The following is a 15,688-nucleotide window of genomic DNA, read 5'->3' on the forward strand; positions in this document are numbered from 1 at the left end:
ACAGATGGCACAACGGTCGACTCACTATGGACAGCTAACAAGCCTAGACCGCGCAGACAGTGCGTTTTCGATTGGAAGCATAAATACAACCTCCGACATGACACCGTCGGAGCCGTGCGGTTCCCCAGGCGCAACACCTAGCCTGGCGGGAAGATCTTCCCTTTGTGGCGGTCGAGCATAATCACCTAGCTCCCGCAACAAGTGGTGACCCCGACGTGATTGAAAGCAGCCTTCGTCATCATCACACCCGACGTGATTGAAGCAGCCATCGCCAACGTCGTACTCTCCAATCTTCACCATCACTCCTCGCACCCTCATTGGTCTCAAGTCAGCAGCAAACAGTCACTCGCAGCAGCAAGCCATCACTCATCTTCAAGGGCATCTACAGGACCATCGCAGCCGACGCAACGCGCTTCCTGGTTCTGGCACCCGCAACTCTCTTCGACTTCATCGACGCCGACGCACCCTGCAGCCCACGTCTGGACGCGCGCACTCACCGGCGTGGCAGCCATGTAGGGACCGGTGCCAACAAGTCATATTCCGCTCACGACAGTCTCGACTCACCGCAGACTACGAGCTCAACCTACGCATCCCGACTCACTGGGACATCGAGTAACATGGCACACACGAGAAGCACAGACTGCACATCAAGACTTCATCAGACCTTCGGTCTTGGGGGGGAGTAATGTGGCGACATCTACCACGCCCACATGCACAACGGCGCAGATGTAAAAAGCCGACCAAACGCAACTAATAACAAGCCACACAAGTGATCCAGGACACTACGGACAGATGGCACAACGGTCGACTCACTATGGACAGCTAACAAGCCTAGACCGCGCAGACAGTGCGTTTTCGATTGGAAGCATAAATACAACCTCCGACATGACACCGTCGGAGCCGTGCGGTTCCCCAGGCGCAACACCTAGCCTGGCGGGAAGATCTTCCCTTTGTGGCGGTCGAGCATAATCACCTAGCTCCCGCTACAAGATTGCAAAAAAAATGCAATGTATTCTTTTCCTGCAATATACACCAAAACCACCAAAATCAACCTTTCTTCGCGTATTGTCATTGCATAATATAAATTACCTATTTTAATTCATAAAAAAATAACTTCTATTAAGTTTCATCGAAGTAGGTAAACATTATTTTTTGATAATCAGTGTATACTTTTTTAATTCATATAAAATGTATGAATAAATAATAGGAGTAAATAATGAAAAAATATTATTTGAAAATTTCACAAAAATGTAAGTAAAATATCTTCCGCAATTATATTATTTCACCAAATTTTGGGAAAAACTTTGGGAACTAAAACATCTCTTCTGGCTTAAATTATCAACTCTCGTATATTTTCGAGTTTTTAAAGTATCCATCAGAATCATTTTTTTTTTACAAATTATCAATTGTGATGATGTAACACTTATTTCGGAAATATGTATATAAATAAGTACTAGTTGACGTAATAATATATTAAGTTCAATGTTATTGTTTAACTTCATGGCATTTATTGGTCTAACAAATAGGGATGCCGACGACGACGGTGCGGAGATGCTTAACGCCAGAGCAAGAAATCGGGATAATGCTGAGATCAGAGAGAGATACAAATAAGGAGTTATTGATACCTTTCATAACGTTACCAGATGTAACTTTTCGGATATAACGTTACTTATAGTGTGAATTGAAGCCTTCTTTTAAATAAGGTTTTTTTATCCAGTCCCCCATAGTCATAAGTTTGTCACTGTCATTAACGTCATATCGTCCAATTCCTTCGGGCATGTTTTAGGTTATAAGCTATGCTGAGGTTATAAACATATATATAACCGCATTATTTTGTTATTGTTAAATAATATTAAAAAAGAAACTCTTTCAAAATGGTTAAAAAGAAAATTGATAACCGTATACGAGTCATGATTGAAAATGGTGTAAAACTAAGACACCGTACCATGTTTTTACTTGTGGGTGACAAAAGTAGAGACCAGGTGAGTTTCAACTTATTACTTACTATATTCTACACTTTTAGTTTGTTAAAATCAATTTGATGGCAAAATGCCTTGCTTTTGTATATTATAGGTTCCCATATTGTATGATATGCTGGTGAAGTCTACAGTAAAAGCGCGACCTTCAGTTTTATGGTGCTACAAAAACAAAGATGAAGCCATCAGCAAGTAAGTATTATCTTAGAGTAAAGCAATGAAATGTTATCAAATAGTAGATAGGTACTAAAATATAGTAATAATATTTAAACATATAGTAATACATATCAATACACATACATATCACCACTAGGCTTAAGACATTAAAACAATCATCTAAATTTTTCTATGTCCCAAAAAGTGTACCTGTAAGTGCACCCTTTTGTAAACTCTAACCGAAGGGTTCTTTGAAACCAAATTCCAAAATTCTTTCACCAGTAGGAAGCTATAATATTCTTGAGTAATAGGTTCCTGTAATAGTGAAGCCCTGGGACATTGCTACCTACTATATTATGGATACATGTATACTTTTGTGGGGATTTAGCAACTTCAAGTCCTAATGATTTGTAATATAATAATGATATAATATTTGCAGTCATGGAAGGAAAAGGGCGAAGAAAATAGCAGCAGGTAAATTAGAGGTGTCGGAAGAGTCTTTGTTTGATGCATTCAGAGTTGCGACAACTATACACGGACGGTACTACTCTGAGAGCCATGCTATGCTCGGACAGACATATGGAGTGTGTGTATTACAGGTTAGTCTATTAATTGGTATTTTTGAATGAATAAATTATTTTTGTATAGTACACGATATAAATTTAATATTTAAAGCCAGATTTGTTCATAATACCTACTTACACACCTATATTTTACACTATTAATTTTAACGATTTGTGTAGATGCACAACCCACTAATATTAATATATATAATAAGCAAAATTTTGTATGTTTGTTATGTTTTCACACACAAACGGCTTTTGTTTGTGTGTGAAACAATGTGTATGTGTTGTATACAATATCTATATGGCACATAAAAACAGTACCTATATCTATCTCAGATACTGTTTTTATGTGCCATAACACCAATATGTATATATTGACGAATGGTGGGAAACTTTCCACATAGGGGGCTTTTTATCCCAAAAGTATGCAATTTTAGTAGGATTTGGTTAAAAAGTCCAATAGTCAATATATTTCATTCTTTTAAAATACCTTAATATAATTTTAATTAAAAAATATAATAAAATAATTTAATTTTAATACTTTAAAATAAAATATTAAAAAATCTTTAGAATAAAAAAATTTCCTACTTTACACTGAGTTCTGAACATCATCTCATTTATCAACAGGATTTTGAAGCTCTCACACCCAATTTGATGGCACGTACAATAGAAACAGTAGAGGGTGGTGGACTTATTATATTCCTGCTCAAAACTATGGATTCTTTAAGACAACTGCATTCAATCACTATGGATGTGCATTCCAGGTAAAGTTCTCTACTTCAAGAACCTGGTATTATTATTGTGAGAATGTTTGGATGTTTATTATCAGAAAACTACAAATAGATTTTTATGAGATTAAAAAAGGTACTTTTTACTCTCAAATACCCACAACTCAACCTTCTGGTGCAACAAATATTTTTATAAATTAAATGAATGCCTTTGTTAAGCAACAGCTGCCCAGCCTAGGTGTTCCTTAGTCGCCTCGTACGACATCCACGGGAACATATGGAGTGGTACTATTTAAGAAATGCAAACAATATTTTTAAATTCATTGTAAAACTTGTATAATTTTTCACTAGATTCAAGACAGAAGCGCACGACACAGTAGTGAATAGATTCAACGAGAGATTTCTCCTGTCTCTGGCAGACAACCCTCGCTGCCTGATTTTGGATGATAACCTCACCGTGCTGCCGATATCTTCCAAGACTGCTCAGGTGGAGCCTGTTGATGCCGTCCCTGAGGTGAGTACTTAAGAAGGCGCTTCTTCACTAGCGTCACCGCCGTATTGATATCAATTTATTTTTATTAATAGCTAAAACTAAAAAAAAACACAGGATTATGATACACAAAATAATGTATTTTAATAGTTTAAGGAGTTTGTAATAATTAATTAAAAATTAGTAGATTTATTGCACATAGAAAACACGTACAAAGATAGCATGATTTATAGTGTCACTTGCTTGGTTTATGCTAATAAATGAAAGGAATTTCTAAAACTACTGCTGGCCCAGTTCGCGACTTGGCCCAGTCTTAATAAACATTTAAAAAAACTCCAAAATCTTTACGTTGTTCCTATTAATATCGTTACAGCGAGTGAATCCGAAGCTGACAGAACTAGTGTCGTCTCTCTCCGACTCTCCGCCCGCCGGGCCTCTAGTAGCTCTCTGTCGCACATACGACCAGGCGACCGCATTAGTGGCTCTTATAAACACACTCGCTGATAAGCAAAGCAGGTACTTCTTCATTCATGATCTACCAATGCTAATCATATCTATGTTAATATGAAAGTATGCTACATTATTGCGCTACAGTTTAATTCGTACTACCAAATCTTGTACTTTCCAGGCCTCCTCACTGCCTCACGGCGGCTCGAGGTCGAGGCAAGTCCGCGTGCCTCGGCCTCGCCGTGGCGGCCTCGGTCGCTCTCGGCTACGTCAACATTTACGTCACCTCCCCCCACCCGGAAAACTTGATAACTCTCTTCGAGTTTGTTCTCAAAGGGTTAGACGCGTGTCTGTATCAGGAACACATAGATTACAACATTGTGAGGTCAACGAACCCGGATTTTAAGAAGGCGATCGTGAGGATCAATGTTTCCAGGAATTCGAGGCAGACTGTACAGGTAATTAATAAACTTCGATACCTTGCATTTTTAGATTCTTCATTTTAAATCAAAAGCAAAGGGGATAAGACTTATTACCAATTCTCCAACAAAAGTTGTGAAGGTACGCGGGGCTGAAGCAGACGAGTGGTGCATCGGAAATACCAATAAGACTTCTCTTCATTATTTTTGTTTAGTGTTTCGGTCATAAAAATAGTTATGCCTATGTAAAAAATAAAATGTATACATTATTATTCATTCTTCTTAAAAAACGATAACCAAATGTCACTTTAATAGATTTTATTTATGGAATAATTTAGTATTTTTTATTTCTCGTCTTTGACATTAGGATAAAGTATAAGATTCGTAGACATAGAGAACTGATAGACCTCATCGTCATATCTTTCATTTCGCTCGTACTAGTATTAGAAATATATGAGATTAAACGGCACAGAGTGCTAATATCTTTCGTCCCTCACCTTGTGCCGTTTTACAAGGCTCAATCTGCCGCTTGTATTAGATGGACCGGGAAATTTTACGGAAATCTTCTATCTCATTTGGGTACGCTAGCCGTCATCGTAAATCTTCCTTGTTTTTAATTACAATTGTGCTATTCTCATGTAACAATACCAGTACATAACACCGGACGACCACTCGCTCCTGTCAGCCGCGGACCTGGTCCTCGTGGACGAGGCGGCAGCAATCCCGCTCCCGCACGTGTCGGCCGCCGCCGCCCGCGCCCCCCTGGCGCTGCTGTCGTCGACAGTGTCCGGGTACGAGGGCACGGGACGGGCGCTCTCGTTGAAACTCTTCGCTCAACTGCAGACCAAACACAACGCGCCGCCGCCGGTGAGTGAAACCAATGTATCACTGTCTCTCTCTAGCAACGGCCGTGGTTGAAATTGCCTCGCCTTAATGTTTTCTACCGGCTCATGCGCAAAGTGTCGTATCTTACCACTTCATTTGTAAAGAGTTATATATTGTTATATTTGTAACAATGTGTTTTATTTTTCAGATAAAATTAGAAGAACCTATTAGATACCGCAGCGGCGACCCGATAGAATCGTGGCTCAACTCCCTGCTTTGTCTGGAAGCGCCCACTCCTTCAGTAGGTAATTAATATTCAGACTTTGTGGTCGACATTGGAATGTCGACCACAAAGCACACACCTGAGGAACGTTACTCCTTGTGTGAGAGCCAGTAAAATAACTAGTGTTTGGACAAAAATACCTGTATTTACTTTAGTACCTACAGTAAAATATAGTAAAATAAAACACTTCAAGGCAAGATTGTACGACCTTTTTTGAGCTTGCGTGTACCACTCTAGACCTCATCTTTGCTTCCCATCAGGCTATAATGAGAGCAAACCTTAATCCTACTAATATTATAAATGCGAGAGTTTGTGAGGATATATGTGTGTTTGTTAATCTTTCACGCAAAATCTGCTGGACGTATTGTTATGAAATATAACCTGGAATAACACATAAGGTACTTTTTATCCCGAAATTCCCACAGATGCGAAGCCCCAGGGCGCAGCTAGTTAACAATAACAAAAAGACAATCGCTAGTGGGTAACAATGATTTTAATTGTAGAAAGAAATTTTCAATTTTAGTAAGTAGTTTCAGAGATAAGCACATTCAATTATCCATACAATCTCACTTTTGGCTTTTGTTGAAATCGTTACATTATCCAATTGGATAGGAGTGGGAGCGCCGCCGCCCGCTGCCTGCGAGTTATTCCGCGTGAACAGAGACGCGCTGTTCTGCTACCACAAGGCGGCTGAAGCGTTCCTACATCGGCTGGTAGCCATTCTGGTCGCCAGCCATTATAAGGTAAATATAGCAACCAGTCCTAACTGAGCACTGTGGCTTTTTCACTCATCTTCAAGTGATCCATTCGTTGTGACGTCACGAAGCGCGCGGTCAGCTTAAAAAATAAATCGTAATATTCAATTCGGTTGACAGCCTACCGACGAATCTCCAGCGTATAGCTATTTCCCTTGATTTACTTTTACACATTTGCGCGTTTAGCAGATTTTATGATTTTATTTCGCTCCATATGCTTCTTATCTCAGAACAGTCCAAACGACATCCAGCTGCTGGCGGATGCGCCTGCGCACTGTTTGTTCGTACTTCTTGCGCCGACGCCGCCCAACGCCACCTCTATGCCGGAAGTACTCTGCGTGATACAGATGTGTTTGGAAGGCAGTATATCAGAAAAGTGAGTCCAATTTAGTCTCTCTTTCATATTTGCGTGATGCGTTCACGGTTATAGCGCCATATTATATAATTTTAGCTCACAGAAGTGGGTTAAAATAAAAACAATTCAACCAAACTAAATTTTAATTACTCTTAATACAAATAATAGTTTCAGGAAAATAATCACGGAACAAAGTAACCAAAAAAAAAAATAAAAACGATATCACTCACGAGACACGTCGAGTCGATTACGATGTTCACCCCAGGAGCGCCGCCGCACGAATGGAAACGAGTAGCTGGCGACAGTCCTTTTATACGGCGACCTCCACCTAATATTGTTTTATAGGTGTCTATGCTAACAATAGGACGTTAAAGTATTGTATTACTAAGATGACAATAAAGTGATTTATTTATTTTATGACATCCAATCGTATGAAACTTTACTAGGATCATCATCATCATATCGAGTGTATTATTGCTAACACTGGTGTCAGATTTTATTCAAGTCATGACTTTTATTACTACTTACCGCCATCTAGTGGCAGGTGGTCGCATACACGTATAGGGAACTTAACTGTCAACCGGTGTGCAGGTTTCCTCACGATGTTTTCCTTCACCGGAAGCAAGCGGTGGTCAATGAAAACTACTATATATGAGTGAGATTGGTATGCAAACTCATATGGCACGAGTAGGATACGAACTTGAGACCTTTCGATCCTCAGGCGGGCGTGTTAACCATTACACCACCGCCGCTTTACGAGGATGAAATGTGAAATCTTCCAGATCAGTGAGCGCCAGCCTGGGCCGCGGTCGCAAGGCGGCCGGGGACCTCATCCCCTGGAACGTGTGTGAGCAGTTCGGGGACCGGGACTTCCCAAAACTATCCGGGGCCAGGGTCGTCAGGATCGCTACACACCCCTCTTACCAGCGGGTAGGTTAACGCTATTTTTATAGAATTACATCTGTTTAATTGAAACTAAACAAAAAATATATGTGTAAGAATAAATCCAATCTTAAGATTTATTTTTGTTTATGACATGACAAAACTTCATGTTAGTAAATGAACAATGATAGGTGATATTTTCCTTTTTTTAAAATAAATATTCCCTCTTATTAATATTAGATTTAGATTTAGATTCAAATAGGAGAATAATAGCTTTAAATGTTGTTTTATAATGTGTTACTTAGAAGAGAAAGAAATAAAAGTAACCTCCTCTTTCAGAGCAACGCAATTTACTTTTATTTCTTCCTCTTCTAAGTAACACATTATATATGTACAAAGTTACTATTTGTACATATATTCGGCATAATTTCGGCATAAAAAGTGCCCTATGCGTTATTACTGGTTATGAATATTACCCGTGAGCCAAATTTTATAACGATTCGTCCAATAAATTTTGCGTGAAAGAGTAACAAATATACACACATATTTTTTTTATTTACTTTCCCATTTATAATATTAGTAAAACACGCTTCCCGCTGTTTGTCATTATGCTTAGATCTTTAGAGTTACGCAACGGTTTTTTTTATATATGATTTCTGAAGAAGGTTTACGTGTTTTCATTATGGTTTTATCAGCCGGGCCGGGCCGTTATTAATATTTGTTTAAATAAATATATTAGGACAAATCACACATATTGAGCTAGCCCCAAAGTAAGTTCGAGACTTGTGTTATGGGATACTAACTCAACGATACTATATTTATAGTGTCGTTGTATATAGATAAACATCCAAGACCCGGAAAATCAGAAATATATCAATGATACAAAAGAGTATTTGTTTTTATAAATAAGTTATTTATTTATTTTAATAAATAATAATAAATTGAACATTTGTCCCACCAGATGGGCTACGGCAAGCGGGCCCTGCAACAACTAGCAGCGTACTACAGCGGCGCCATCCCGTGCCTGGACGAGGCGGACGACGATGAAGACAACATCAACACTAACTCCGGGACGCTGCACACTGAGACTATAGTGCCAAGGTCAGTGTATTCAAACTTCATTATTCTAATTATTCTAATACTAGCCGATGCCCGCGACTTCGTTCGCGTGGCCGAACACATTTTGGTAAGGAGTCAATTTTATTAGAGAAATTTAACTGTACAGACAAAGCGTAATGATACCTATAGAGAAGATGCTCATCAGACTGAAAAACGTTTGTTAACACGTCATTTGTGTATTTCCTTTTTTTTTATAAATTCAAAAACTACTGGGCCCATTTTGATGAAATTTGACTTTGACAAAATTTCAAGAGTGACATAGGCTAGTTTTTTTTCTGGTTTTACTCGAGCGAACCTGGGCGGGCCACTAGTTATAGTTAAAGATAAATATAGCTAAAAGACCCGAGGTCATCTAATTTGTTGCTGAAAGCGGTGGTGGTCCAGTGTTTTAGACCGCCCGAGATCGAGAGGTCCCAGATTCAAATCTTACTCGGCCTGGCCGTAAGTTTGTATACCAATCTGACTCAGGCTGCCGCCGGCTTTCTTCATACTAAGAATTTTATTATTTCCAGGGCGAAACCACCAACCCTTCTAAAACGGTTATCGGAAATGAGAGCGGAGCACCTCGACTACATCGGAACTAGTTTCGGACTCACGGAGGAGTTACTCAAGTTTTGGAAATCTCAGAAATATGTACCCGTTTATTTAAGGTAACAGTTTTGTTGATTAAATATATGTTTAATTTTTTACTGTGTACGTATGAGTATGACTTTGAGAGCGAGATGTGAGAATGAGAGTTTTATGGATAGCAAAAAAAATGTTTTGAAAATTATTACGTCGCTTTAATTATTGCATTAATGTAAATATAGTTTTAGGACGAAAATATATATACATTTTATTATCATATTATTAATTGTATGAGCTGGTATAAATTAATATTTTTTTCGATATATTGTTGTATGGCCTCTATGGCGCGGTAATAGCGGCGAGTTTGCAATAAATTTGGGTAGGTTGATGTGCTGTTGTACCATGCTATATAGCATAATAAATGAGAATACTCCTTTATTCGATAAAATAGTTTATTTTTATTGTTAAAAATTTGTACAGTCCTTTTTTTATAAAAAGTATATACAGTTCTTTTTTTTGCAATTTTTTTTTCTTTCAGCCAAAAAACAAACGATCTAACAGGCGAACACTCTTGCCTAATGTTACGGTCACTTCACAAGGCGCCGTGGCTCGCGGCCTACAGCGCCGACTTCCGCTTGCGGCTGTCCAGGCTGCTGGCGAGGACTCTGAGGAGGCTGCCAGCCTCCTTGGCACTCTCCACGCTGGTCAACGACAACGTCGCTATCGATAAACCTGGTTAGTTGTTAGGTTTTTTGTTTTTATTAGTTCTCGGACTATGAATCTGAAATTCAAAGTTTAATTTTTTGCGAATTCAACGAATTTTTGCGAATTATTTTTGAATTAACATATCGGTTTACCATTTTACATTTTTATGTATGATACATGATTCAAGCAAGACAGACCATCTATTATCATGTGTATGTATTGGCGACCTCGATGGCGCAGTGGTAAAGTGCTTGCCTCTGAACCGAGAGGTCCCGGGTTCGATCTCCAGTTGGGTCATGATGGAAAATGATCTTTCTCTTTTGTCTTGGATGTTTATCTATATGTATATGTTATAAAATATAGTATCGTTGAGTTAGTATCCCATAACACAAGTCTCGAACTTACTTTGGGGCTAGCTCAATCTGTGTGATTTGTCCTGATATATTTATATATATTTTATTTATTTATTTATATTTAAATATATTTATTTTATGTAATATTCTTTATTACCTCATATCTTCCAAACAGCAGGACGCATTTCCATGTCTATCAAATTAAAGGTTTTATCACAAAGATTTGGAAAGGATTTTGCGTTCTGGTTGTTAAATTAATTCGTTGTTAAAGACGGACTATACTCGAGACTCGAAAAATAAATTTTCTCGATTTCCAGTGCTGACCAAAGAGCTGATCGCCCAACACCTGTCTAACCACGATCAGTCCCGATTAGAAGCGTACTGTCGGCAGCAGGCGGACTACAGGCTCATCACTGATTTGTTAGCGCCGCTTGCGCAGATTGTGTTCCATACTACGGCCAATGTCAGGCTGGACGTCATCCAGCAGGTACGTTTTTCCACAAATCATATTATTTTCACCTAGAACCTTGAGCTTAGTATTCTCCAAAATTTTGCGAAGTCGAATAATTCAAAAAGTCACATAATTAAAGTTTGATGTATTGATGCGTTCGATTGTGATTTTATATATGATGGCAAAATTTGTATTAAATCTTTTTTTTTTATTTGGAGAAATGAAATGAACTTCGTGAGAATCGAACCAACGAGGAAGCTCATCAACGGTTTACTACACCGATATTATTTTTTTGACTCGCGTTGAGACAAGATCTCTCAAAGGATAATAAAGGTTAGTGTCAAAAATTAAAATTTTCTGAAAAAAAATATATTGAAACCCGATTTCTATCACCAGGTGATATTCATAGCAATGGGCTTCCAAATGAAGGATGTAGACGACATATCGTCGGAGCTGGGTCTGCCTGGATCTCAGATATTGGCCAAGTTCTATGAGGCGTGCAAGAAGATCAACTCTTGTATAAACGCTATTCTAGAAGACTCCGTCGCGAAAGAGATAGGCATAGATGAGAAGAGTTCGGACTTGAGCGCGGGTGTGGTGAAACAGAGTCTCAGTGAGGAGCTGAATAAAGCGGCTAAGGTAATGTTTATTTGTGCTTTGTGTGTTGTACCTATAGTTTGGTTTAAGAATAAATGACTTGATTTATTTTATTGTAGTTTGTTTTGAGCATAAAAAAAAATAATTTGATTAATGTAACATGGTATAGATGGGTCTATGTTGTTGGCTCATTTTATATTCCTAATTTGGGTTGGTGCATACACTTGTGGCACAGATTTCTGCTATACGCAAAGGCGGAAGAAATCGGGAAAACGCTTAGACGAAATTATATAAAATGATTTGCGTTTTCTATTATGGTTTGTCCGCGAAAGTGTTAATTAGAAAAAGACTTTCTACTCTTCACTACATTATACAAAAGAAAGTCGCCCTCCGCGTTGGTCTGTTTTAAAGTTTTCTTCTTTTAAAACACGCAACGGATTTTGATGCAATTTTCTCTGTTATTTCGACAATTGATTCCGTCTATATACCCCTAGCCGGGGCAGGTCGTTAATTTCCAAATGAATGAATGATTTTGCAGGAATTAGAGCGAAAGCAGCGGAAAGAATTATCTCGCTTGATGGGGGAGGACCTAGCGCAGTACCGCATCAAGGGCTCCGACATGGAGTGGGGGCAGGCGCTCGCGGGCTCCAAGCAGAAACACCTCGTCTCCGTCAAGAGGTAAAATTTCCTTCTCGTGAACTGTCAATAAGTGATTTATATCATCCTAGTTGAATAAAGAATTTTTAATTTGAAAAAAGAATACAGAATAATACTTAGAATTTGTTGCAGCGGTGAGAAGCGCCTCGGAGAAGACAGCAAAGAGATCGATGACTTGATAGAAGCACACAACAACAAGGCTAAGAAGAAAAAGAAACACGTCCGGAATTAGATAATAAATTGTTGAATAATTATCACTTCATGTTATTATTTATTTAAACTCAACTCCATCTTAGCTGCCTGTAAAAAAGTTTTTCTTCTAAAGTTTGTGTAAACAGCACATCAACCTACCTAAAATTCGCCTCTATTACCACGCATAGGGTTCTGTGCAGGGTAACTTGATATGCCAACCACTGCTTGATTTTTCTATTCTCTCATACTCACGTGTGTCAGGTTTCATTCTAGACTGTGAGGTCACGAAGCTCGGGGTCAGCGCAAAAAGTAAATAAGTAGGTACTACAACTTTAAAGATACGGCTGTATTTTTACCTCCGGCCGCCTGCCTGACATCAACCGTCTTTGGTAATGTTATTGTTGCCTATCAGCTGTCAAAACTGTTCATATATCTTAGTCACCTTGTACGACATCTCACTGGAGCGGATATGGAGTATGGATATCTTATTACAACACCCCACTCCTGATTTGTAGATACAAATAAATTTATCATTTTTGTCATCATACGAAAGTAGAAAAAAAACACCAAATTCAATAATAATTTCTATAATTATTGTAATATAAAAAAGTGTTGGTAGTTATTCAACCCTTGGAATAGACAATAGGTAATTCCTCTTAAACATAACAAATATGGGGCGATGCCGGCGCGCCGGCGCGTGCGCAATAAAAAAATATCATTTTTTTTCATGCCGCGCCCGCACCGCTCATATCCAATACTTTACCATTTTATTACAATATAATGTGATCTAAGAAAAATAATATTTTCGTCTAGCGTCCTCTGCCGGACTTTTGGTAAACAATTTTATACTATAATTTGTTTTTTTCTTATATTAACACGCTCTACCGTTATGTAAGACCATAACGCCAGACGGCAAGGCCCGACGTACTGTGTTGGCCCGATTTTGGCGCTTGATTCTAGTGAAAATCCATCAAAATCGTACCAACACTCGCTTTCATCTCTTAACAACAGATTTACAGCAAACCACGACCAGTTTCACACTAATTAACGCATTACTCATTATTCTAATATAATAAAAACATCCACTACAAAACATAATTTAGAATATCATTAATTTTAGCGCTATTATAATAAACATTATGCGATTTCGTTTAATTTACACACTATTTCTCACTTTGTTTTAACAGGATATCTTTACTCATATTGTGAGAACAGAAAAACAAATATTTCAACAGAGTGAACACTTGTGAAGTTGTACCATTAAGTATACAACTATGTGTAAAACATATATTAAAATAAATTTATTTAAACACTAATGAACGGTATATTGACCTGAAGATTGCATGATTAAAGATATCCTGTGGTAATCATTTGGCTAAGCGAGACGAGACGTGCTTAGCGACCTCGCTGGGTCCGCGGGAAGAAATACATAGTAATTGAGAGCAAATTGCACTTGAAAGATTCGCGACTCTTGGCACTTCATCTTACTCTAATTCTGACAGTTGAAGACAACTAATCGGGACAGTCTGCTAATTCATTCTATTTCGTATCCGTATTACATAGCAATGACACAAGTGTTAAAATGTTTTGTCTCTCTCGCACGATGGTTTCGGTTTCGTTATATGGAGTAAAGATGGTGTCAGAGGGAGTTTGCTATTTACATCTCACCATCGAGTCGATTCGAAGTGAGACGCATCGAACCAATCACAGTACGCCATTGTGACGCAACAACAACCACAATGCAATGTGATTGGTTCGTTCGATTCGATGGCGAGAAGTGAAAAACCCACACTAAGCTCTCGTATTTGCACGTGTGGGGCCAGGCAATGTGTGTTGCCATATTGAAATAGTTTCACATTATTTTGCCCTGTATCAGTCAGTCTATGTTCAAACCTCTTTCACCATCTGAATTCTCAACCAATGATTTAGTAAGACTTGATTTTTTGTAATATGGTCAGTTTTAATTATTGGTAGCAAGCCTAAAGCCAATAAAAGACCAACTTGTGACGACATTACAATTGATCTGAAATGAATTAGCAGACGAGTTAGTCATTGCTCATTTAACAGCATGGCACACCCTAAACATTTTTTGGGAGTGTCCAATTTTGAACCTTATTTAGATCACTTTTGTACGTGGTATATTTTCCCATGTACCTACAGCAGCATTGCAATCGAGGCAATCGGGCCTTGAGAAAATATACCAAGATTTAAGAAAAAAATATGTCAAAAGTTTCAAAATCGCGTGTCCAAATTGAGAATTGGGCCCGTCCTGATAAATGAGCTGTGAACGTCCCACGCAATAGGCAGCGATAGTTTCAACATTGACGTATAACTAATTGATGGCAATACGCCTATTATAAACACTGTAAAATTGAAAAATAACACATTTCACAAACACGCAAGACCAAAATATTATCTAAGCATTATCTAAAGCGTTATATGAAAACTATACTCTTGCGTGCAGTAAATATCGGATATACGACGCATAGTGACCTACTCGCTCATAAAATATATAGTATTTTAACGTCGAGAATTTGAACTTAGTGTACGTATCGAAGAAAGCCAGTGTACAGCACGGATATAACCGGAAAGAACTATACATCTCATAAACTCGAATCACAAAAAGCAAATGCACTAAGTCTTATTGCCACACTTAATTTATTGCTACGACGACATACATATACTGAATCTACGTATCATGTAAATATATTCAATTATACAACATTCAATAAAAAGAAATATTGTTAAACGTTATTGCATTTAGTTAAATATAACTCAGAGAGGGGTTTTCAGTTAAATAGTATTTTCTATCAGGTGCATAATGTACAGTGCTCAATACACGAATAGGGAGACACACAAACGATTTACACAATGATTTGTATCTCAAAATCGCGTATTCGAACAAGAGATTCAACTGAAAGAGGCTAAACAATCTCTCACTAAGGCACAATTTAAATTTCCGTTTGAACTTTATCCCTAAAACAAAGAATTCAATTCCCCTCCTAAGGTTGACGTGCGGTGGTACTTGGTTGTAATCTTGGTTCCCATTTATTATACAGCGAACGGTATAAATACATACACGCAATCATCATCCTTGCTTTACTCTCAGCGAGGGACAGTAAATATCTTCGTCCATCTTTCTGTCATCTGTCATTGTTTACCAAC

General features: G+C 38.2%; 1 protein-coding gene across 1 annotated transcript; it reads left to right on the top strand.

Moving 5' to 3' along the window:
• The first annotated feature begins 1,760 nt into the window (after positions 1–1,760).
• On the top strand, positions 1,761–12,588 carry l(1)G0020 (lethal (1) G0020). The gene is made up of 19 exons (XM_053760552.2): positions 1,761–1,982; positions 2,074–2,168; positions 2,572–2,731; positions 3,326–3,462; positions 3,778–3,940; positions 4,290–4,432; positions 4,545–4,821; positions 5,434–5,649; positions 5,816–5,912; positions 6,503–6,633; positions 6,876–7,021; positions 7,783–7,930; positions 8,844–8,983; positions 9,514–9,651; positions 10,107–10,303; positions 10,944–11,113; positions 11,474–11,716; positions 12,213–12,352; positions 12,464–12,588. The coding sequence occupies exons 1-19, from the start codon at positions 1,875–1,877 to the stop codon at positions 12,561–12,563; spliced, it is 2,949 nt and encodes a 982-aa protein (XP_053616527.1). The 5' UTR covers positions 1,761–1,874; the 3' UTR covers positions 12,564–12,588.
• Positions 12,589–15,688: the final 3,100 nt, after the last annotated feature.

Source organism: Plodia interpunctella, chromosome 20, assembly GCF_027563975.2.
Source record: "Plodia interpunctella isolate USDA-ARS_2022_Savannah chromosome 20, ilPloInte3.2, whole genome shotgun sequence".
NCBI classification, from domain to species: Eukaryota; Metazoa; Arthropoda; class Insecta; order Lepidoptera; family Pyralidae; genus Plodia; species Plodia interpunctella.